Below are 20,604 nucleotides of genomic sequence, written 5' to 3' on the forward strand. Positions count from 1 at the left end.
TATTCGTTTAAATGAATGTTTAGTTCAACTCACATGCGATAAAATCTTTCAACTATTTAATTTAAATAATTTATGCAATATTTGTTTTCATATTCATGCATGTTTAAATTCTTTTTTGTAAAGTGGAAAGCGTCGTGAAATTCGGAATAAAATCTCACCGGTAGTTGGCGCTCATGATCTCGCAGACGATTATTTTCAAATTAATGGACTGTTGACGCCTAACCTTCAAGAAGTGGGTTTCAATCAATTATAATAATGGTAAGCTTGTTATTCTCATTCTAATTAAGAGGTCAGCCTCACCCTTTTAATACATTATTACTTAACTATTTCCAGTTACCTCTAACCTTGCTGAAAACTGCGCAAAATCACCCTATGGTAAGTTGTGGACTTTTGCGTAATATTTCTTAAAGAAGAATGTTAAAGACTCCCTGTATATTACTATATTAATAATTCAACTAAGTCTTTTATTGCAGCTGGTGGAACTGAAAAATGGGGAGACGTACAACGGCCATTTAGTCAGCTGCGATAACTGGATGAACATCAACCTGAGAGAGGTTATATGTACTTCAAGGGTAAGAATATATCGTTGTCTAGAAAGACTTTTTGTTTACTTCGCCTATCTTAAATTTAACTAGACGGATTTGTGAAAAATATATTTGTATAAAAAATTATTGGAATTGTTTCTTTTACAATAAAACCTCAAATCGAGCAAAATTTGTTAGTATAAACTTAAAATATTCAGGCCTTAAAGTATTTTTGTATCAATATTGCTTAATTTTTTAGTTCTAAGAACTAAAAAAAGACAAAAGTTAAACCAAATTTGAAATTGAGTTACATTAAACAAGTTTTAATGTTACTTGTAATAAGGTCGGCTGTTCAAGCATAAACACAATATAAATACATGATGTATGTGGCATAAACTACAGTTTATATGTTGTTTATATAAATAATTTATGGATTATAGGAGATTTAGAAAGTAATAAAAATTATAGTTTTTTTAATTTTGATACATATTTTTATTTTATATTGAAATTATATTAAAATTACTTTTTTGTATTGTTATCCAATTTATATTAATTTACATTTCTTGTATAGTTTGCATAAAAAAGATTAACGTAATGTAAATAATGCGTAAGTAATCCATGTAAATGTAATTTTAAAATGTACAACCTTGATTTATATAGTATCTAATATAATCTAGCATTTACATTAACTTCATGTTTCTTGCTAATAAAAAAAATAATCAGAAGTATTTTTAATTTGTAATCTGATTATCTATTAGTCCTACAAGAGTTAAACTACAGATATTTAACTTATTCAAATCTGATAATTATGTATTAGGATGGCGATAAATTCTGGAGGATGCCAGAATGCTACATAAGAGGCAGCACAATAAAGTATTTAAGAATTCCTGATGAAGTAATAGATATGGTAAAGGAGGACATACAGATGAAATCCAGAGGACGTGGCGAGATGAAAGGTCGAGGCCAAAGTCAAAGGGGACGCGGCAGTGGTAGAGGTAATGTAATCTTGCTCAAAATTATAACCTTTATGTGGAGAATGTTTTTCTGTAAATTGTTGATTTTTAGTAAAGTTTCCTTCGACGAAATTATTAACATACTCTATAGTTTACGAATTACACTCATTAAATAAAAGATTTTCTGAAAATTATGCTTCACAGACACAAATAAATTGTGTCCTTATGGAAGATATTCTGTCTTAAAGAAGATAATAATAAACAATCTCTGGAAATCTTTATCGATCGTTGTGCTTTACAGGTACTTTCGGCAGAGGAGGAGGAAGAGGTCCGGCACCATTGGGTCGTGGGGGTAGCACGCAAGTTGGCAATAAATCACAAAATAAACCAAGACAAAAATAAATAAATAGTATTTTTATTTCAATTCAATTGCATCATTTTCTATTCAAATATCTTGGAAATCTTTTTTAGTAAAGATTTTTCGCTACCTAATTCCATATCTTCATGTATTCTGATACATGTAAACTTGATATCTTGATTTATGCGAAGCTACAAAGGCATATAGAACTTATTTGAATCACGCTGTACTTAATTTTACTTACATTACATTTTAGTTACATATTAGCATGGTTCTTTTTTTGGTTTTAGTGACAATATATTTTAAAACTTTCTCATTTAATTTCTTTTCGCGCAAATCATCTTCATTGTAACAAAATTAATATAAATAATCGTAAGAATCTTAAATAAATAGCAAACATTTCCATGACTATTCTGTACAGTTCTGTATAATTTCGAGAAAAAAAATAAAACTAATATAATTCCAATACATTAATATTTTTATCTCAATCGTGGAATGTTTTAATTTTAGTTTAAAATCAGACTAAATAAAACTTTAGTTTTAATTGAAGCATATGGTAAATTATTATTTAACACAGGAAATATATTTATTTATAAAAGGATATTTTTATTTTAATAGTCCACAATTCTTACAAGATTAAAGATGAAACGACTATTACTCTTCAAACTCTACATAACACTTATTTTCTAATAAATGGAATAAGACATGTAATTTACATTTTTATCAGTATCAATTTATTGTATTTACTGTCAAAGTAGCTATAATTATAATATAATGTTACTTTGCTTGATCATATTTCTATTGAAATTTCTTTGAAAATAGCTGACAAACTTTTACAAAACACAATTTCTTGCAGTGAATGCAATTACATTTCTCTTACATATCTGTTAACTGTTATTTGGTGCCCATTCTTAAGATTAAATGGAATAAGATACTGTAAAAAAAAGAAAAAAAATTAAAATGTAATTTAATATGAATTTATATTTAATATTATATCTAATTAATTAAATGTACTCACTTAAATTATGTGTTTTAAAATATCGTATTGTAATTTAGTGTATTAATTCATCGTCCCTCAACTGAAAATATAAATATCGATCAATGTACTTTTAATTTGTTGAACAAGTTATAAATTAAGTTTTCAAAAAATTAAACTTACTATATGAAGCGAGATCGATTTCGTCCGGTAATTCTGTAATATTTACGTCAAACCTCTCTTGAACATCATTCAATATCTTGGCGTCACTCTCGTCGCTTACAAATGTAATGGCAAGGCCCTGAAACATTCCCAAATAAGTAAATGTGCAGAATCAATGATTATATTAAAGATTTAAAATAATTATGTAGCTCGAATAAATTGCCAACAAATATTTAAACGCTTCGCTTTTGTTTTAATTTTATGAAAATTTGCTTTGTTTAAAAAATCTTATACAGATTTCAAAGTACGTATATAATCGTGTTCGAATATTCAATGAAAGATTATCATGAAAGTCAAAAAAAGCAAAATTTATTACCTTTGTGCCAAAACGCCCAGCACGCGCCACTCTGTGCAGGTATGTGTCAGAATCTTCTGGCATATCATAGTTAAAAACAATGTTTACCCGTTCTATGTCCATGCCTCTTCCAAACAAGTTTGTTGCTACCAAAATACGCTAAAAGATATTACTTGGTTTTTTAATTATATCTTTCACAGACTGTACCAGATTAAATTCATATTGTACAAATATTGAAACCTCGTGGAACTTTATGAACAAATTGCTTACTTTCTGGAAATCCTTAAACTGTTGATATCTGGACAATCTCTCTTCTTGTGTCATGCCCCGATGAATCCCAATCGCAGGGAAATTCTGTTCCGTCAGAAGTTGCGCTAAAGCCATACATCTTTGCACAGACTTCACAAATATGACAACCTATGCAAAGCAATCATTTAAAGGTAAATCACATTGACAATGTCATTGGTGTATCTCTAGAAGAAATATTTCTAATATCTTTTACATTAATATCAAACATCAAAAACTTGCTAAGTGAATTAAATATTCCATTTTAAAACCATTCTTTGAAGTGATTATCTTTGAAGTAAATTCTTGGAAGAATCTTCATCAGAATTGGTGAGTAGTGATAAGATAGTCAGCACAGGAAGATAAGAAAACAGTTGTATCATCACGTAAAGATTCTCCACAATAATAAAAGTGCATATTATCCACTGTAGACTGTCCTAGTTTGCAAACAAACCTGATTAAACTCAAGTACATCAAGTAGTTCGAACAACTTCTTGTTCTTCTCATTCTCCTTCAATTTAACGTAATGCTGCTGGAGACCATTCAAAGTGAGCTTTGCTTCATCATCGACATAGACCTCCATGGGCTGCACAAAGAAAGTCATTTCATAAAACCAATAAACTACAGCGTCTATAACAAGTGATTTTCAGACTGCAAGATTCTGCAGACAGTTTCGATGTAATCTCATCTAGTTTTGACCGTTTCTGAAAATCGTGCGATCAAATGTACAGTGAAGGGATATCGTTCAAAAATCAGTGAACTAAAATGATACTATTTCTAAATGCAACTCCCGTATCGTTTGCAAAAATAAAAACGATTTTTAAATACAAAATCTTTAAGAGATAAAAAAGACAAAGCTAAACCATTTGTTCCTCTTTCTTTCTCGTAAATGTACTTCCAAGTATATAATTTTTTCTTCCTTCGAAGACAATGTTAGATTCGTTAAAGTTACCGTATTATATCCGTATAAAGTCTCGGCGAGAGACTCCCGCATTTTTCAGTTGCGGAGCGTAATCGTCGATCGAGATTAAGTCATACAGATTACATACGGTCCGGCGACTTCCATCTTTGGGTAGTGCCAACAATGAAAACTCAGCAGTTTGCTCCAACGTGAACTTAAGAGGATAGCACTCAGAACGTTCGGTCACATCCGCTGGCCACTCGATGCCAAAAATATCTTCTCTCCCAAATTTCTGGCACATTAAGATGCCCAGAATCGACTCTCGTATTACTCTCTGGTTGGTATAGACGCTTTTCACTTCCGGTATTTCTCCGCTAAGCCGCGACCCGAAACGACTTCCGTCACTCGTGTGAAATAAAAGAGCGCGATTCGCGGAAACACGAAGATCTTACGCGTTTATTTAGCATTCACGATTGACTCTACAACCGCGACACGAAATCGCTCGATTCATGCACAGCACTTGCTTCCTCGTTGATTGCACTTCGTAATAAAAGACCGTGATTGCAATCGAAACTTGCACGAAACACGAAATAAAAAAAACTTTAATACAATGTGTACTTTTAATCTGCGATGAATTGGATAAACGTGAATATGATAGAGCTCTATGCTACGCCCCTCCATTTTACACATTTCCTTTCCCTGACTAATCCTAACCATTTCCCAATAAGTATCCTCTTGCATCTTCTTTCTTGCGCTCTTCTGTCTTCAGGTTGTCTTGAAATCTTCTTGGCCCCCCACCCACAAGTGATTTCTAATTCTATTCTAATGAACCCCCTGAATTCATAAGTAGAAATATTTAATATCCCTATCCTCCCCTCCCTCCCATTATATGCCCTAATATGTCATTTATCTTTATAATGTGCTCTGCCTTAAATGCGTAGCAACTAACGAATTAAAGGACTTTTTATCGATTGAAACTCTAACGCGAATCTCTCGAATACCGCGTGTCAAACGGTTGAAGACTCGATTTTATAGACAAATACTCTTTCCCTCCATATATGTATGTGCAGATGACATCAGAGATAGTTTAGATTCGAAATCAGAATCGGAAGGAGCAGCGATATTATGTTGGATATGAGGGTCGAGTATATGATTGCACCGTTTATCAAACGAGATTCTTTTTTTTTTTTTGTAAATTCAATACTCTCGTTTCTTCAAAGCAGCGGCCAAATCGCCTAACCCGCGGATGCGCCGACATTGATATTTATAGTGTGGCCTGAGCTTTGTCCTGGCTGACACAAATATGCCAACGAGGTAGAAGCAATCGTAGATCGTAGAAGTGAGGAGGAAGATTGTGTAATTACATCTTGCATGAACTTTTTGCAGACAGGACGTATCTCCTTGGACAGCGTGGCACTGAACATCATGACTTGCTTGCTGTGTGGCGTGCTTCTGAATATTTCCTGTACGTCCCGGCGCATATCTGCAACAATAGCGCAACTAATTATTTATCATTCAAAATGAGATGATAAACATAGATTTTTTTTAAATCGCTCAGTTAAGAGTGGGTAGTGGAAAATGTAGTCATCATGGTGAGGCTAAGACTGTTTCATACATCATGTAAAAATTTTTTTCAAATATTTTAAGTAAATTAACAAGTCAATTTTGTTACGCACCTAGTAACTCAAGCATCTTGTCGCATTCGTCAAGTATAAAGTGTTTCAGGTGCTTCAAATTCAATTTCTTGTTGCGCACAAGAGCAAGGATACGGCCAGGTGTGCCAACAACGATATGAGGACACACAGTTTTCAGGACCTCTTCGTCTTTCTGGATAGGTAAACCTCCAAAGAATACACCAACCTATAATAAAAGAAAAATTTAATTGTAAAGACTAGGATATAGACCTTCCTATTTTTATAATAGTATAAAAATATCGATTAATTAAAAAGTAAAAATATCAAGTTTATTTCTACTGTAAAAACTTTAAATATATGTGATATTAAAGAATTTATGTATATCAGTATAAATTTTTATAAAAAGGGACAGTTTTGAAAGATGAGCAATATTTATTTTTTTACTTATTCATACATAATTAATGCAATAAAAGACCTGCAATAGAATTTACCTTTACATGCGGCATATACTTGCTAAACCTCTCATATTCTTTACTGATTTGAAAAGCCAGTTCTCGAGTGTGACACATTACTAAGACATAGACTTGGTTTTCCGTCAATTCCAATTGTTGGAGAGTGGCTAACACGAACACAGCTGTCTTCCCCATACCTGATTTTGCTTGGCACAGGATATCCATACCAAGAACAGCTTGTGGGATACATTCGTGCTGTACTGTAAGTAAGGAAATTCATATATGTCATTAATACATTGTATAAAAATATCACATGCAGTTAAGAGAAAAAAGCTGTATCAGAAATGCTTATCTCGATCATGAAACTTCAGCTGTCCCTATCTAGCATTATAAATGTACTCATCATTGTATATCTTATTAAATAACAATAAAATCAGTTGCATTCAAAAATATCACTCGAGTACCTTTAGATATTTTATCCTTGTTTCACATTCAATGAACAAGGATAAAATAAGGCATTCGGATGATATTTCTAAATAGCCATTGTTCTAATGAAACCATCATTTACCTTCAGATGGATGCTCAAAGCCACAGTCAACAATGGCGCGAAGAATTTCTGGCTTGAGAAGGAAATCTCTGAAACCACTGCTATGGATAGAGACATATGTGCCCTTGACTTCCTTCTTAGCAGGAACATCTCCACTTCCATCAACTACTTGCTCAGTCTGCTCTTCGTCCTCATAATCCAGAAGATCATCGTTATCCGCCATTGTATAGTGACTGATCACTCCAATAGGTTTGCTAAAGTTAAAATAAAATTTGTAATGTAATTACACAAATTAAAGAAAATATGGATTTGGAAATTAGAAAATCACTCGTCACAAAGAAAAGGAAACAAGAAAACCAAATCTTATAGATTAATTTTTTCTTGTAATTTTTTCATGTTTTTCCATATATATTTTTGATATACTGCAAAAAAATATTCTAATAAATGTAACAAATATATTAATAAACAATTTTTATATATTTAAACAAAAATGTGTAAAATTGTAACCGCTCAAATTAATTTCGATTATATAACAATTACAAAAAACGACGAATCGATTTACTTGTTTAAGGATCATGGCGTGAATCCTTATTGAAAATTAACGACGAAAGTATAAATTTGCTAAATTAATATCGCGTCTCGAGAATGTAAAATCCGTTTTTCGTAAGCAACGCCGCGACAAGTTATCCACGAAAACATAAATGCATACGTACTACCGGAACATATCGCTCTGCACGGGATTAATGATTTTGCCGGAAAAGCGTCGCGTAATGGCGGACCTAACGCGTTGCGCACTGAAAGCCAGACCGATCGCCCGTTAAAATGCACCGCGCGCGATCGGAGTTCGTAGGACGTCGACGGGACAATGCAGAACAATGATAAGTGGCGATGCGCTTATCGACGATATAGTTACAAATTAGCGAGAATTCACAGAACGCCACGCGACACTCATCGAAAGATCGCCTCCAGCGTCTCAAGGACAATCTGGCGCTGCAGCACCCGCTACGCGACGTGCGGTGAAAATATGGAATTTTATCGATGACCGGGGACACACGGAACGTTATTTTGCGGGTCTCGAAAGCGGATCGTTTTTTTTATTGACAACGCGACTCGGATTACAGAGATTGGCGCGGTTCTTTCACTTACCGTATATATAACGTGCAACACCGACAGTCCGTGAATGACTCCAACTGACTCCAACAGACTCCACCAACCCGGATCAATCAACCAACCGACCGAGCCGAAACCGACGCCACGCCGACGCTTATAGCGACACTGGCGACATCACGAGATGCTACGTCGCGCCCACGCCTATGACGAAGGAAATACGTAGAGCGGTATCGAGTTGTGATTATGGCGAATTCACAGCAGAGGCCCGATTCAATTCATTTGCAAGAGAAACGTATGCGCAAATACCCACTCTAACAGAAAAGTTGCAAGTTTATTGGTTAAAAACCATACGATAGCCAATAAATTTCCAACTGTTTTGTAAGAACAAAATTTGCAAATACGTTTCTTTTGCGAATGAATTCAAGAATCGAGCCCCCCAGAGAGTTCATTCGGCATGTTAAACGACTGAAACGCCCCCTTAAGCGAACAAGCTGAAACCACTGAGAGCAGAGGTACGTAAAGTTGTTCAAACTTCGAATGAAAGTGAAAGCGCACAAACTTCGGCTGTTTCAATGTTTATAAAAAATTATAACAAATATGGTAAAAAGTGCATTAGTTACTGATATATAATTTTCTTCTTTAAAATGTAAATTGCATATATACATAAGTGTTTGTCGTAATTTTTTTGATTATGATGCATCTGATGGTTATCCACTGAAGGATAGAATAGGATAGAAAAACCAAAAATATGCTAATATTTTTATAAGTGTTTTAAATATAAAGCAGGGTTGCCGTACATTTCAAGATTACAACTATGGATTATTTATATGTTGTTTATGTTAAGATTTACACAAATTTTTCATATATACATTCAAATTATCATAAATTTAATAAATGTAGAAAAAGTATAATATATAAAATAATATAGAAAAAGTATAAATTAAATTATATAGAATTTTGTTAACATATCTGACTTTAGTTAAAAAAAAAAAATTTTTTTAACAACATATTTTTTATTTTCTGAATTTTTTATGCTCTACAAATCATTGTTTAAATAGATATGTAAACTACACTTTACATGCAGTGTATATGTAGAGTATTTATATTTCACATTAGTAATACGTGTGTGCATATTAAAAAATTTAATTTTTTTAATATTTGTATTTATGAAAAAAAAAATTTATTAAGAAATGTATTTAAAATAATAATTACTTATAAAGAACTCAATAGTAGTAATTGGTTGGATCCAAAAGTAAAGTCCAATCACATTTCAACAAAAGTTCCTTGAGAATTCACTAATTTTCCAAACAAGAAAAAACACTGAGAATTCCAGGTTTTCTAAATTTTTCTAGGTAATATAGACACTCCGTTTGAGTAAAGTATTAAAAAATATAGTAATAATATCCAAGTACGTGTAATTACAACAAGCAGACGAACGGTTAATATAAACGAGGCGCATGTAAAAACATTTATGTATTTTTATTAACATTTTTACATTTTTTTTAATAGTTACATTATGATCTGTGCTTCGCATTTATTTTATACAAAGATAGATATTATAGGTAGACAGTAATGCGCACATCATCCCTCAACTGCGTTAACCGCGTGAGGCACACTTCCTCGCGCAACATCTCAATTTCGTAAACAATAATTTTTTTGTTTTTTTGTCCATATCTGTATTTTGTTCATATATATTTATATATATATCAATATATTTCCGTGTATCACTTTACAATTTTAAACGGAAATACTTTTCCTAATGTTTCGCCGTCGTCCGTTGGCCTTTGTTTCTTTTCATCTTTCTTCATCATTTTTTTCATTTTTGCCGTTCACACTGACAAAATTGTACGCTCGACGCAATATTATACAACAATTTGTCATATAATGTATAATTTTTACAGAACGTTATTGAATGTAATTCTTTATAATCGTTATGTTGAACAACTAATTAAAATAAACTAATGGCATCCATTAGAAACATTAAATGACAATAAACAAAATTTATACAAATATCTCACGGCCTTTTATTGATTACATCTCAAACATTACTTTACAACTTACTGTAGCCAAATCGCTTTTTTCTCTTGATTAAAGATTATACCTCAATATTTATAAATCGAATCTCTCATCATCTAATAAATCAAGTAATAAAATTAGTATTCAAACTCCGTTTCTGAAAAAAATAAATAAATAAATTACGAAACTAGTCTTGACAAGGCCAAATAAATCGTATGAACTTTTTTGATTGCTTTTCACAAGTCTTAAAAATTTGTAATTCAAGGTATAATTAAAATATATATCGTATATACTATATATATATATATATATATATGTATATACAGGGTGAATTTTAATGGCTGTCCAAACTTTGTATTGCAGTCGATAATCCCATCTCTCATGGTAAAAGCCATGGAACAGCCATTAAAATTAACGCTGTATATATAATTAATTATACCCGTTTGTGGCAAAATATATGATCCTTGTATATGTTTAGTCTTAGAACAAATCTCCATGCAGTAAGTCAGTGTAAGTAATTGTAACTTATGAACTTCTTTCGAATTAATCTTCGGAAGCTTGTACACACTTCAACAAAATGCGCATTTTATCAATGTGAGCCCCGGCAAGATATAGACATTGTTTTTCCTCAGTACTTCTCACAGTCTCGATTTTGTTTCTTCTTTATCACTCGTTACTTTTACATCTTCAAGCTGCAATTGAAATCTATCTCAACTGCTGACATTAATATCAAAGGAATTGCAGCAAATTCATAACAAAATAACTAACTAGTCAGGCAACAGTTAGGCACTATTAACAAATTACTCTCTGTACATATGCGTTTCACCCTCGAAAGGTGTACCATCATAATAGGCTGTTAGAGATATTTCATTTATCTCACACAGTATGGAAAAAATAGATTTGTTAAAATGATTTTCAAGAAAAGCAGAAAAAAATCTTGTCACAATATAGAGTTTATCCATCATATTTTAGTCACAGATGACCTAACTAAAATCAATTCTTTCTAGAAAGGAAATTTCATATTGCAATCAGAAAAACACGTAGCTTCGTGCACATAAAGACACATACTCTCTTTGACATTAATGTCGGTTCGTTTTTGCCTGATTGTACGTAGAGCATAGATGTTACATCTCTCTTCAACATTGCAATTATTTAAATATACCTATTGACATAAGCACACAGATGAATTTCACCTGAGCCATAATTTCAGTCGCAACGCGTCCACGCCGTTTAAGTAATATCGAAATAATCGTTTATCCCGCACAAATCCAAGATTCTCGTATAGGCGTAGCGCCGGCCTGTTGGTGATCTCCGTTTCCAATACCACCTCGTCCGCGTCATCTTCAACCATCGCTTGAATAGCCTGCCTCACCAAATTCGACCCAATCTTCCGCTTTCGGTACTTTACATCAACGGCCAGCATTGCGATGTAGCCGCGCTTTATCACCTTTCTATGGATATCCAGCTTGCAGACGATGGCACCAACGCACTCCTCACCATGCATCGCCTGATTGACAAACAAAACTTTCTATAAATTCTATACATAGAATCAAACTAAGTTCTCTGTGATTTTTTCGTACATTCGTAATTTAAAATATCAATATATATTATCCAGAATCTGCAACATCTCTGTTAACATCGCAATATCATGCGTATTAGTTTGAGTTAACATTAATGTAAGCTAGGAAGTTTCTAGGAAGAGCACGTACCAGGAAGCACAATTTCGGCCAGTTATGAATAAAATATCTATACGTGTAAATAGAATACGGCTCACTTAGGTCCTTCTGTATTAATTTCATAATATCAGGCATTTGTAATTCACTTGTATAGCTAACGTATCGGATATCGTTGTCTTTACTTTCCATGGATAACGTTCCCGTTGCTTGTTCTGCAACATAACAAGAAGACCAAACGTTTTTCACCTATTTTTCCTAGTATAGCGTACACAGCATTGTACACTATGTAAAAATTACTCCAACTGAATCATATTTTTCTAAACATGATAAATAACATCTCAGATTCAAGTTACAGTTCACATAAAATTTCAAAGCTTGATAGATGAAATTTCAGATACGAGGAAAATACTTTTAAACCAGCGTTTAACTGGATATCTTATATTAATAAAAGAAAACATAAAGGTCCAGCACCCACAAGATTGAGAACAACAGATAGAGTGATGAATGAAGAATGATTTTTTTCTTTTTCTCCATTCTATCGTTACTCCTGTGAACTGAGAGTTTATTTATCGTATATATATTGCACGAGAGAGTTGGCTGTTATATACCATGTTGGTTTAAATGACTAGTTTCCATTGTTTTAGATTGAAGGGAGAGATCGTTGACGGCGGCAGTTCTTTGCGGGGAGTCGCAGATACCGTTCACCTGGACCACTCCGTTGACATGCGGCGGCTCGCTGCCTTCGCAAGCCTCCGTCATAGTAGTCGTCGCCGTCTCCAGACTGAGACGTGACTTTATGTCTAGAGTCGTGACGTCTGCTATCGAGTCCCGTTTCATCGCCTTGATTTTGCTAGCCGACTGCTCCTCCGGATTATTCACTCCCGTGCCACCCTCCATCTTATCGGTGTTCATCTTTTTTTTTCTTTTCCCCTTTGATATTTCGCCACTCTTCCTTTATCTTCCTCGAAATTGTCTTTCTTTCCGCGCGCGCCGAGGAAGAGGACAAACGGAGGGGCTGGCTCTCGGCCCCGCACTCGTCCTCGAGGCGTCCTCCGGATCCCTTCACGGCCGTCGATCGCGCGTGGGACGCAGTGGCATGAGAGTTCTCACGTGCGGCGTGGTGCCTTCAATCGAATTTTCATAATTGTCGCTAACCACGCGGTCGCCGTGCGACGATTCTATCCCGAGATACGGACATTCGAGGTAAACCGCTGAACAACGGACACCATATTGGATTTTCTGCGGTGACTACTGAATTCAGTCACGGAACACGAATCTTCTCGAGACTCGCATGTGAATAGGAAAAAACGTACCTTCGGATCGCGAGAGGATTGAAAATCGGAGTTCGACCAATCAGAGGATTAATTGTGTGTCGCACAACAAATTTTTACTAAAATTTTTTCAAAAACGATGTAATGTCCGAAAAAACAAAGTTATTAATATTGTTTGTTTTGTTTGTTCTGAGTCTACTCGAAGCAAACCCAGAACAGACAAAACAAACAAGGCTATTGTAACAATTAAGGCCGGAATTCATAGTCGAATCTTAGGACGGGATTCATAGACCGATCTTAAGCTCAAGCATTGTCTTAAGTCTAGCTTCGAGCCGACTTAAGACTTACTTAACCAATGAAATAACAGCATTGACGTCTCAAGATCGTGCTTAAGCTGGAACTTGAATAAGATTCGACTATGAATTCCGGCCTTATTCAAGTTCCAGCTTAAGTACGATCTTGAGACGTCAATGCTGTTATTTCATTGGTTAAGTAAGTCTCAAGTCGGCTCGAAGCTAGACTTAAGACAATGCTTGAGCTTAAGATTGGTCTATGAATCCCGTCCTAAGGTGTGTTCTCATCAAGCGCGTCACTTGCGCTTGACACTTATTTTCAGCGTCAAAAGACACATGACTAAAGGTGCCTTTTCACGCTGACGCTTGACGCTCATTTTCAGCGTCAAAAGATATCACGTGACTGAAAATAAAGATAGCCATTCGTCATTTTTAGTCACGTGATGTCTTTTGACGCTGAAAATGAGCGTCAAGCGTCAGCGTGAAAAGGCACCTTAAAAATGACGAATAGGTATCTTTATTTTTAGTCACGTGATGTCTTTTGACGCTGAAAATGACGCATCTTAAGACAGTACTTAAGATGATCTTAAATATAAGATCCAACTGTGAATACCGGCCTAAGCCCGGATCTACAATAAATGTATGGTCTGTTCTTTCTAGCTGCACTGTTGCACTGGTGCAATAAGTTAGAATGAGAAAAAATATACTTGTCTTACTTTAACTTATTGCACCGGTGCAACAGTGCAGCTAGAAAGAACAGACCACTTGTAAGCCTTATGCATAAGAAACTGACCAATTATAATTGAATGTGAGAAGAATAAACGAATATAATTGGTTAATTCATTAGGGCTTAAAGCTTACTACACCTATTGTAGATCCGGCCTAATCGGATAGCAATACATATATTTTAGAACTAAACAAATCTATCTATGTAAATTTATGGTTTAGGGTCTGTACATGTGTGAATGTGAACAATTATAACCACCACTGACAATGAGTATTGTTGTGGTCAAAATTATATTTGAAAGAAGAAATGTAAACAAAATTTGAGAAATTTTATTACACAAGATAACAAGGAAAAATATTTTTTTTAATTATTTGTTATATTTATAAGTGTTTAGTAGCATATTTAAATAATAAATGAGAAAATAATTTAAAGCAATATTTTCACTCTGTTATGTAAATATATGACATATATGTTCTAATGTATTTATTGTTCCAAGAAGTTCAGTGTTGCAATAATTTTACGAACTATTTACGTTCTTATCGTCCACTCCTGTCGCAATCTTGGCAGAACTTAAAAAATTAAGTTAGTTTTAAAATAACTTTACATAAAAGCAAAAATTTTAATATTTACAAATGGCTTTGAAGCATGTGGTGATAGGTGAGCACGTTCGCAAATTAATATGTATTAATACATCGTAAGAAATTATGCAGTCAAGTTGTATGTCACAAAAATAAAAATTACAATACTTTCAGGTGGTGGTACCGGCTTCATAGGATCGCAGTTAATAAAATCACTGAGCCTTGAAGGTGTTACCTGTACGTGTATCTCTCGAATGCCGGGACCTAGTCGAATGTCATGGGTAAATGAGCACGACTTTATATGCTTGTTTTGTTGGTAAGAATTGATTTGATCTTAGCTGTTGTAAAATCTGTAGAACGATTTAGAGCGCTATGGTCTCCCGGAGAACACGTCGGCTGTTATTAACGTCGCTGGGCAGAACGTGTTGGATCCTAGGCAGAGATGGTCGCCTGGCTTCAAGCAGAATGTCAGAAACAGTAGGGTGAAGACGACGAAGGCTTTGGCGGACGCTATACAAAACACTAAGGCCACAGTATTTGCAACTATATCGGGAGTCGCGTACTACAAACCCAACGACGATGTGTACACAGAAGAGAGCAAATGCGAAGCCTATGACTTTCTATCGAGTAGAATCTTATTTTTTTATATGGAATATAATACAGACATTTCTCTACTTATGACAATTTTAACTTATAAAATTTTAAACTTCAGATTGATACACTTTTTATTAAAAGTATGCTGATAGATTATAATAAAGCTAATTAAATGCTTGTTTATCAGTGATAAATATTATATATAATATTATATATAAATTAAATATTAATTTTATAATACTAAAAAATATTAAGGATTGTTATTAAGAAAAAAAAACAGTATATTGCTTTTTAATCACTTGTTAAAATTAATCTATGTAAGCTAAATATTGATTTTTCAATAGAAAATATATTAAGAATTATAATCTTAAAAATTATTGTTATTTCTTAATAGAGGCCTATAATCATTTTAGTAAGAAAAGAATTATTTTGCATAAGTTATATTTTTATAAAATATAAAATGTTATTTAATTTACAACAGAAGCTTAAAAACATAACTTTGTCATAAGTAGAGGAATTTCTGTACTTGTATCAGTGAATTAATTATCGATTTTACCAGGACTGTCCCATGATTGGGAGGAAGCGGCGAGATTACCGAAAGACAGCAATATTAGACAGGTGACGATAAGATCTGGAGTTGTATTGGGAAGAAATGGTGGCATGATTAAGCAGATTTATTTACCATTCTTCTTTGGCCTTGGTGGGCCGATAGGAAGTGGCAATCAGTATATGCCCTGGATACATATCACCGACTTAGTTGGCATGTTCATCTTTGCACTTAAAAGTAGCAATGTGCATGGTATACTAAATGGAGTAGCGCCTCAGGTAATATAAATAGACTTAAGCTTATATCATAAGATTATGCATTGAAAATTGAAAATTAGATTTCTATCACTCAAATAATTTTAATTAATTTCGTTCAGATTAGTTGAATTCTCACCTCCACCTCGCAATCTTGAAACTTTAATGCACAGTTTAATACAGATGTATTGTCGCACTTCAATTTTAAAATATTGTTATATATATATATATATATTTCTTTGTTATAGCTTATAACAAACAAGGAGTTTACAAAAGCGTTTGCAGCAGCACTAAGAAGACCCGCGTTCATACCTCTTCCAAGTTTCTTTTTGGAAATATTATTCAATAAAGAACGAGCAACGGTAAATATATCGAATACTTAACAACTTTGATATGTAATTTAATAATTTGATACTCGTTTTCGTTTTAGATTATGTTAGAAGGACAAAAAGTTGTACCAAAGCGTGTTATGGAACTAGGATTTCAATATCAATATCCAGATATTGAAAAAGCTTGTAAGCAACTTGTCCAACAAACTGTATGATTTCGTAAAAGAATTTATTTAATTGTTAAAAAAAATTGAATTGTTAAAAAAAATAGATATACATATAGTTATTATATAGTAATATATTCAGGTTCTTAATTGGTGATAAATCAAGTTTTAAAGTATCCTCTTTAAATTATTGTTATTTAGTAATAAATTATTTGTCACAACGCACTAGAGACGAATAAAATATTGTTTTGCTATACAAATTTCTCTCTACAAATTAGCGATTACAGAATCAGTAATTCCGAAGCACGTATAACATAAACGAATGACATGATTAATTACATGCTTTGAAGCTTACAGAAATTAGGAATGGTGCAAAGATTTCTGGTATACTTGACGTAGTTGAAACGCGACGAATTTTCCGTATAAGGGCCTCTTCTCAAGTTCGCCAATTGATGGTTGTTGAAATGCATTCCACGCATTACATTTGGATAACTTAAATTCTGCTGCACTTGATGGCACGTCTTGCCGAATATTGAACTGTCCAAGACATTATCTGAGATAGTAAACTCGTTGGACATAGGTAAACAAGCTTTTGGCAAATATTCTTCGGAATCAGAAGGGAGCAATAATCGATCCGATGGATCCACCAAAGAATGATCGAGATGTTTGAGCCGACTCATGTTCAAGAAATGACTGATTTCTTTCCTCAAATCTTGTATCTCCTTTCTCGTTAAACCTTTCATGCTAAGGGTGATTATTTGCCCGTTCCTGTGTAGAATAAAGAGATCCATTTTGGTGGAGACGCCAATATGCCGGATATCGGTGAGTCGCATGTAAGAGAATTCACCGGAGCTAGTCAAACACAGTTTATCGCTCCAAACGGATCTCTCAACGACGGCTTTGTTCTCGTTTTTGTATAAAATCAGATCCTCCCATTCTCCAAAACTGTCAAGTCCAAACATGATCTCGCCCAGAAGCAAGATAATTAGTAGATACACATTGCTCGTCAAGTAGCTAAATATTCCAATGAAGATTATCGCAGACACTGAAAAACGTAACTTTATGCATACGTAACAAACATTAAGAAAAAAAATTGTTAGAAAATAGATCCTCATATATATTTCAATACAAAAACTTTAAGATTGCCGATTAAGACACAGGAAAGATATGAATTAGGCTACATACTTATGTATGCTAATTTTTTAAATGTACTATGAATTAAAAAAAATACACTTTAATTGATTTGTTAATTGATGGTAAAAAATATTTTACACGCTAAACTTGAGAAGATAATTTGATAAATCATCTCTTACGGCCAAGCAACAACCATGCGATGCATCCTGGTCTTCGTGATACGTGTAATTTATTTATATCTAGTGTTCTGAATTGAGGTTTCGTAATCAGAATTGTGGAACCTAACATTGCAGAAAGAATTTTGATGGATATTCTGTGGTCGCGTGAAACAAATTGTAGAAATTTTGACACATGGCGCGAATCGAAGATCGGTTGAGATTTCATCGCGCATTTGTTATTTTCATAGAACATTAATAACTGAGCACACAGTGATTCGTTGTACAGAAACGTTCCTCCAAATAAAAATTCTGAATAAATAGTATAAAGTTTTAATTTAAAATGATATTGTATTTAATAAAAAGTATTTTTAATTCTTTACATTTTTCAAAATTTGTATACAGGGTATCCTTGACTATGTGGATCAATGCTCATAAAGAGGTAGAAGGGATCGAGAGGAACATAAAAGTTCAATATTGTTTTGGGTAGGGTCCACCAATAATCGAGGTATTAATTTCTCAAATTATGCGAATGAGAGCACGCCGAGGGAAAAGCTCGATCCGCTCGAGCCATAACACTGAAGAAAAAATCTATTGTGAATGTACGATAAAGTTTCATTAATATACTGTTCATAATTACGATAGAAATTATAATTAGATTATTTGCAGATTCCATATGTTAATATCTGGATTATTGATGTACCTAACCCAAGACAATATTGGACTTTTATGTTTATTTCGATCCTTTCTATCTCTTTATGAGCATTGATCCATATATTCAGGGACACTCTGTGTAATTTTATAATTAAATAAAAAATGTTTATAGATTTTTTTATTTAAATACACTTTTCAAAAATGCTGAAAAAATAACTGATATTATATTTTTTAGAATCTTTATAAAATATCAACTTTTATTTGAAAATATTAACTTTTGCCATATAATATGAAAAAAAGCTTTGACTATATAAGTACTTATGTAGTCAAAGGAAAAAAGATATTTGATTGATTCACGTATGTTTAACTTTTTCATTTATTTAAAATGGTTCAACAAATCTATAAAAAAATTTAAGAACATTTTTTAGAATAAATGTCTATACTTTATTTTGGAAAAAAAGTAGTTTAACTTAATTCCTGAAGATAATTCACAAGTTGTAAATTATTTGATTTAAAAACTTGTAACCTTTTATAATAAATGCATATAAAAAATGACTATAGTGTTTTTGAGTATAGATATGCGAAAATTTGAAAAACGAATATAGAAACTCCAAATTTTTCAGAAAGTATAATTATTTGAGCACATAAAATAAGTGTAATTTTTAATAAGGGGTAAATAGAAAAAATCGAATATGGCAAAAATAAGAATATTTTTGTGCAAAAAATTTCCCAATAAGGAGCTCAATGTCTTTCTTATAATGTGATTTGATGCCTCAATTTAAAAGTTGAGTTGAAAAATAAATTTTTCTCTTTTTGGAACAGTTATATAAAAAGATCAAGATTGAACCTAAAAGGTATCTAAAATGGTTGATACAGAAAGTGCATTAGTTTTACAATATGATGGTTACAAATAGAAAAATAAATGTGTATATTCATAATTAGAATAAAGCAATAGTGGATTCGAACATGGTTTCTTTTCTTGCGTAGATTCAGAGATTTTCCTTTTGATAACAGCCAACAGTGGTGGTTCTTCCTTGAGAGTAAAATACATCCTGATACAATATATAAGAAACGATAGAGAATTTATTTTCTTCAAAGATTTATGACCTTTTTTTTAAATATAAGCATTGGTTAGATATTATGTTACTGTAGCTTGATAATTTTGTATTAAGTTCCTGATTGAGATATAACATTTATATATAACAATAAAAGATTAAGTGACTAAATCAATATATTTCTTTAATTTAATTACTGTGAAATTTAATAAAGGAATTTTTTAACGTTACGAATTATTTTCTATTTATAAAATATTTAATATTTTTATAATTGTAGAAGAATCGATATTTATCATATTATACAAATTACATATAATTTATGTAAATATAACGCAAATATGGATATGTACAAGTAAATCTATAAGTTTTTAAGAAAAAGTTGATTGTGATAAAATATGGAAGATTTGTCAGGTTATAAACGTAGATCCATTTGTAGAATTTGCATGACAAATGAGAAACTTAATTTTTTGGATTGTCATTGTTAAGGAAAGAATGCGATATATAAAATAATCACTAAAAAGTAACATCTTTCTCTTAACAATAAATTATTTTTTCTAGTAATGTTACTATTAATAATTTTAGAAAAAAAATATGTTCATACACAATCTAAAAATTGTATAAAATTAAAGTAACACAGATTAGTCAAATTATAAATAATTTTATTTGAAAAAAATGTAAAATTTTATGTTAAATATAATTAAGTTTAGAAAAACACTTAATTAGTATCAATGTATTAATAGAAGAGAAATATAAAAAATTGCAAATTAAGTTAAGGTTTATGTTCCTATATTTTTTTTACATGTATAGCTTCTACATTTTATTTAATTCTATATTATACAATTTCTATAATATTATACAAAATAATATTTATATTATAATTATTATACAATTTTAGATTGC

The 20,604-nt window shown here is 32.5% G+C and overlaps 5 protein-coding genes and 1 long non-coding RNA gene across 8 annotated transcripts; 3 read left to right on the forward strand and 3 right to left on the reverse strand.

Annotated features, from left to right (window-relative positions):
* The first annotated feature begins 123 nt into the window (after positions 1 to 123).
* On the forward strand, positions 124 to 2,303 carry LOC105829642 (U6 snRNA-associated Sm-like protein LSm4). The gene is made up of 5 exons (XM_012668663.3): positions 124 to 258; positions 334 to 375; positions 474 to 572; positions 1,342 to 1,519; positions 1,779 to 2,303. The coding sequence occupies exons 1-5, from the start codon at positions 256 to 258 to the stop codon at positions 1,877 to 1,879; spliced, it is 423 nt and encodes a 140-aa protein (XP_012524117.1). The 5' UTR covers positions 124 to 255; the 3' UTR covers positions 1,880 to 2,303.
* Positions 2,304 to 2,416: 113 nt separating this feature from the next.
* On the reverse strand, positions 2,417 to 8,423 carry LOC105829649 (ATP-dependent RNA helicase WM6). Of its 2 annotated transcripts, none has more exons than XM_012668673.3 (11): positions 7,861 to 8,274; positions 7,169 to 7,401; positions 6,640 to 6,860; positions 6,191 to 6,374; positions 5,879 to 5,997; positions 4,068 to 4,199; positions 3,599 to 3,745; positions 3,350 to 3,487; positions 2,995 to 3,112; positions 2,854 to 2,914; positions 2,417 to 2,769 (listed from the first exon to the last, which is right to left on the reverse strand). In XM_012668673.3, exons 1-10 carry the CDS (start codon positions 7,869 to 7,871, stop codon positions 2,901 to 2,903), a joined length of 1,317 nt encoding a protein of 438 aa, XP_012524127.1. In that variant the 5' UTR covers positions 7,872 to 8,274; the 3' UTR covers positions 2,417 to 2,769; positions 2,854 to 2,900. The 2 variants fall into 2 exon arrangements, with proteins under 2 accessions (XP_012524127.1, XP_012524134.1); XM_012668680.3 differs by lacking the exon at positions 7,861 to 8,274 and adding an exon at positions 8,294 to 8,423 and having other exon boundaries at positions 2,419 to 2,769.
* Positions 8,424 to 8,458: 35 nt separating this feature from the next.
* On the forward strand, positions 8,459 to 10,444 carry LOC118644674. Its single transcript, XR_004962420.1, has 2 exons — positions 8,459 to 8,549; positions 8,683 to 10,444. It is a non-coding gene; the product is annotated as an uncharacterized LOC118644674 (long non-coding RNA).
* LOC105829662 (N-alpha-acetyltransferase 30) lies at positions 9,754 to 13,231 on the reverse strand. Its single transcript, XM_012668690.3, has 3 exons — positions 12,558 to 13,231; positions 11,983 to 12,161; positions 9,754 to 11,780 (listed from the first exon to the last, which is right to left on the reverse strand). The coding sequence occupies exons 1-3, from the start codon at positions 12,859 to 12,861 to the stop codon at positions 11,463 to 11,465; spliced, it is 801 nt and encodes a 266-aa protein (XP_012524144.1). The 5' UTR covers positions 12,862 to 13,231; the 3' UTR covers positions 9,754 to 11,462.
* Positions 13,232 to 14,453: 1,222 nt separating this feature from the next.
* On the forward strand, positions 14,454 to 16,957 carry LOC105840673 (epimerase family protein SDR39U1). 2 transcript variants are annotated; one of them, XM_012687678.3, is made up of 6 exons: positions 14,454 to 14,897; positions 14,993 to 15,099; positions 15,175 to 15,445; positions 15,972 to 16,237; positions 16,462 to 16,575; positions 16,644 to 16,957. In XM_012687678.3, exons 1-6 carry the CDS (start codon positions 14,873 to 14,875, stop codon positions 16,755 to 16,757), a joined length of 897 nt encoding a protein of 298 aa, XP_012543132.1. In that variant the 5' UTR covers positions 14,454 to 14,872; the 3' UTR covers positions 16,758 to 16,957. The 2 variants fall into 2 exon arrangements, with proteins under 2 accessions (XP_012543132.1, XP_028050747.1); XM_028194946.2 differs by lacking the exon at positions 14,454 to 14,897 and having other exon boundaries at positions 15,185 to 15,445.
* On the reverse strand, positions 16,753 to 20,554 carry LOC105840674. Its single transcript, XM_012687679.3, has 2 exons — positions 18,020 to 20,554; positions 16,753 to 17,751 (listed from the first exon to the last, which is right to left on the reverse strand). Exons 1-2 carry the CDS (start codon positions 18,249 to 18,251, stop codon positions 17,042 to 17,044), a joined length of 942 nt encoding a protein of 313 aa, XP_012543133.1. The 5' UTR covers positions 18,252 to 20,554; the 3' UTR covers positions 16,753 to 17,041.
* Positions 20,555 to 20,604: the final 50 nt, after the last annotated feature.

The sequence above is a fragment of the Monomorium pharaonis genome, chromosome 3, assembly GCF_013373865.1.
Source record: "Monomorium pharaonis isolate MP-MQ-018 chromosome 3, ASM1337386v2, whole genome shotgun sequence".
NCBI classification, from domain to species: Eukaryota; Metazoa; Arthropoda; class Insecta; order Hymenoptera; family Formicidae; genus Monomorium; species Monomorium pharaonis.

What these genes read in the sequence shown, in the direction of transcription:
- LOC105829642 (XM_012668663.3), top strand. An exon ending in CTGCGCAAAATCACCCTATG is followed by an intron (nt 376 to 473) that starts GTAAGTTGTGGA and finishes CTTTTATTGCAG; the next exon opens with CTGGTGGAACTGAAAAATGG. An exon ending in GGGACGCGGCAGTGGTAGAG is followed by an intron (nt 1,520 to 1,778) that starts GTAATGTAATCT and finishes TGTGCTTTACAG; the next exon opens with GTACTTTCGGCAGAGGAGGA.
- LOC105840673 (XM_012687678.3), top strand. Translation starts at nt 14,873, where the DNA reads ATGGCTTTGAAGCATGTGGTGATAG. An exon ending in TTTGAAGCATGTGGTGATAG is followed by an intron (nt 14,898 to 14,992) that starts GTGAGCACGTTC and finishes CAATACTTTCAG; the next exon opens with GTGGTGGTACCGGCTTCATA. An exon ending in TAAATGGAGTAGCGCCTCAG is followed by an intron (nt 16,238 to 16,461) that starts GTAATATAAATA and finishes TCTTTGTTATAG; the next exon opens with CTTATAACAAACAAGGAGTT.
- LOC105840674 (XM_012687679.3), bottom strand. Translation starts at nt 18,251, where the DNA reads ATGTTCTATGAAAATAACAAATGCGCGATGAAATCTCAACCGATCTTC. An exon ending in CGCATGGTTGTTGCTTGGCC is followed by an intron (nt 17,752 to 18,019) that starts GTAAGAGATGAT and finishes TACGTTTTTCAG; the next exon opens with TGTCTGCGATAATCTTCATT.
- LOC105829662 (XM_012668690.3), bottom strand. Translation starts at nt 12,861, where the DNA reads ATGAACACCGATAAGATGGAGGGTGGCACGGGAGTGAATAATCCGGAG. An exon ending in TAGTCATTTAAACCAACATG is followed by an intron (nt 12,162 to 12,557) that starts GTATATAACAGC and finishes GTTATGTTGCAG; the next exon opens with AACAAGCAACGGGAACGTTA. An exon ending in GGCCGAAATTGTGCTTCCTG is followed by an intron (nt 11,781 to 11,982) that starts GTACGTGCTCTT and finishes TTTGTCAATCAG; the next exon opens with GCGATGCATGGTGAGGAGTG.
- LOC105829649 (XM_012668673.3), bottom strand. An exon ending in CTTTGAGCATCCATCTGAAG is followed by an intron (nt 6,861 to 7,168) that starts GTAAATGATGGT and finishes CCTTACTTACAG; the next exon opens with TACAGCACGAATGTATCCCA. An exon ending in ATGTACTTGAGTTTAATCAG is followed by an intron (nt 3,746 to 4,067) that starts GTTTGTTTGCAA and finishes TGCTTTGCATAG; the next exon opens with GTTGTCATATTTGTGAAGTC.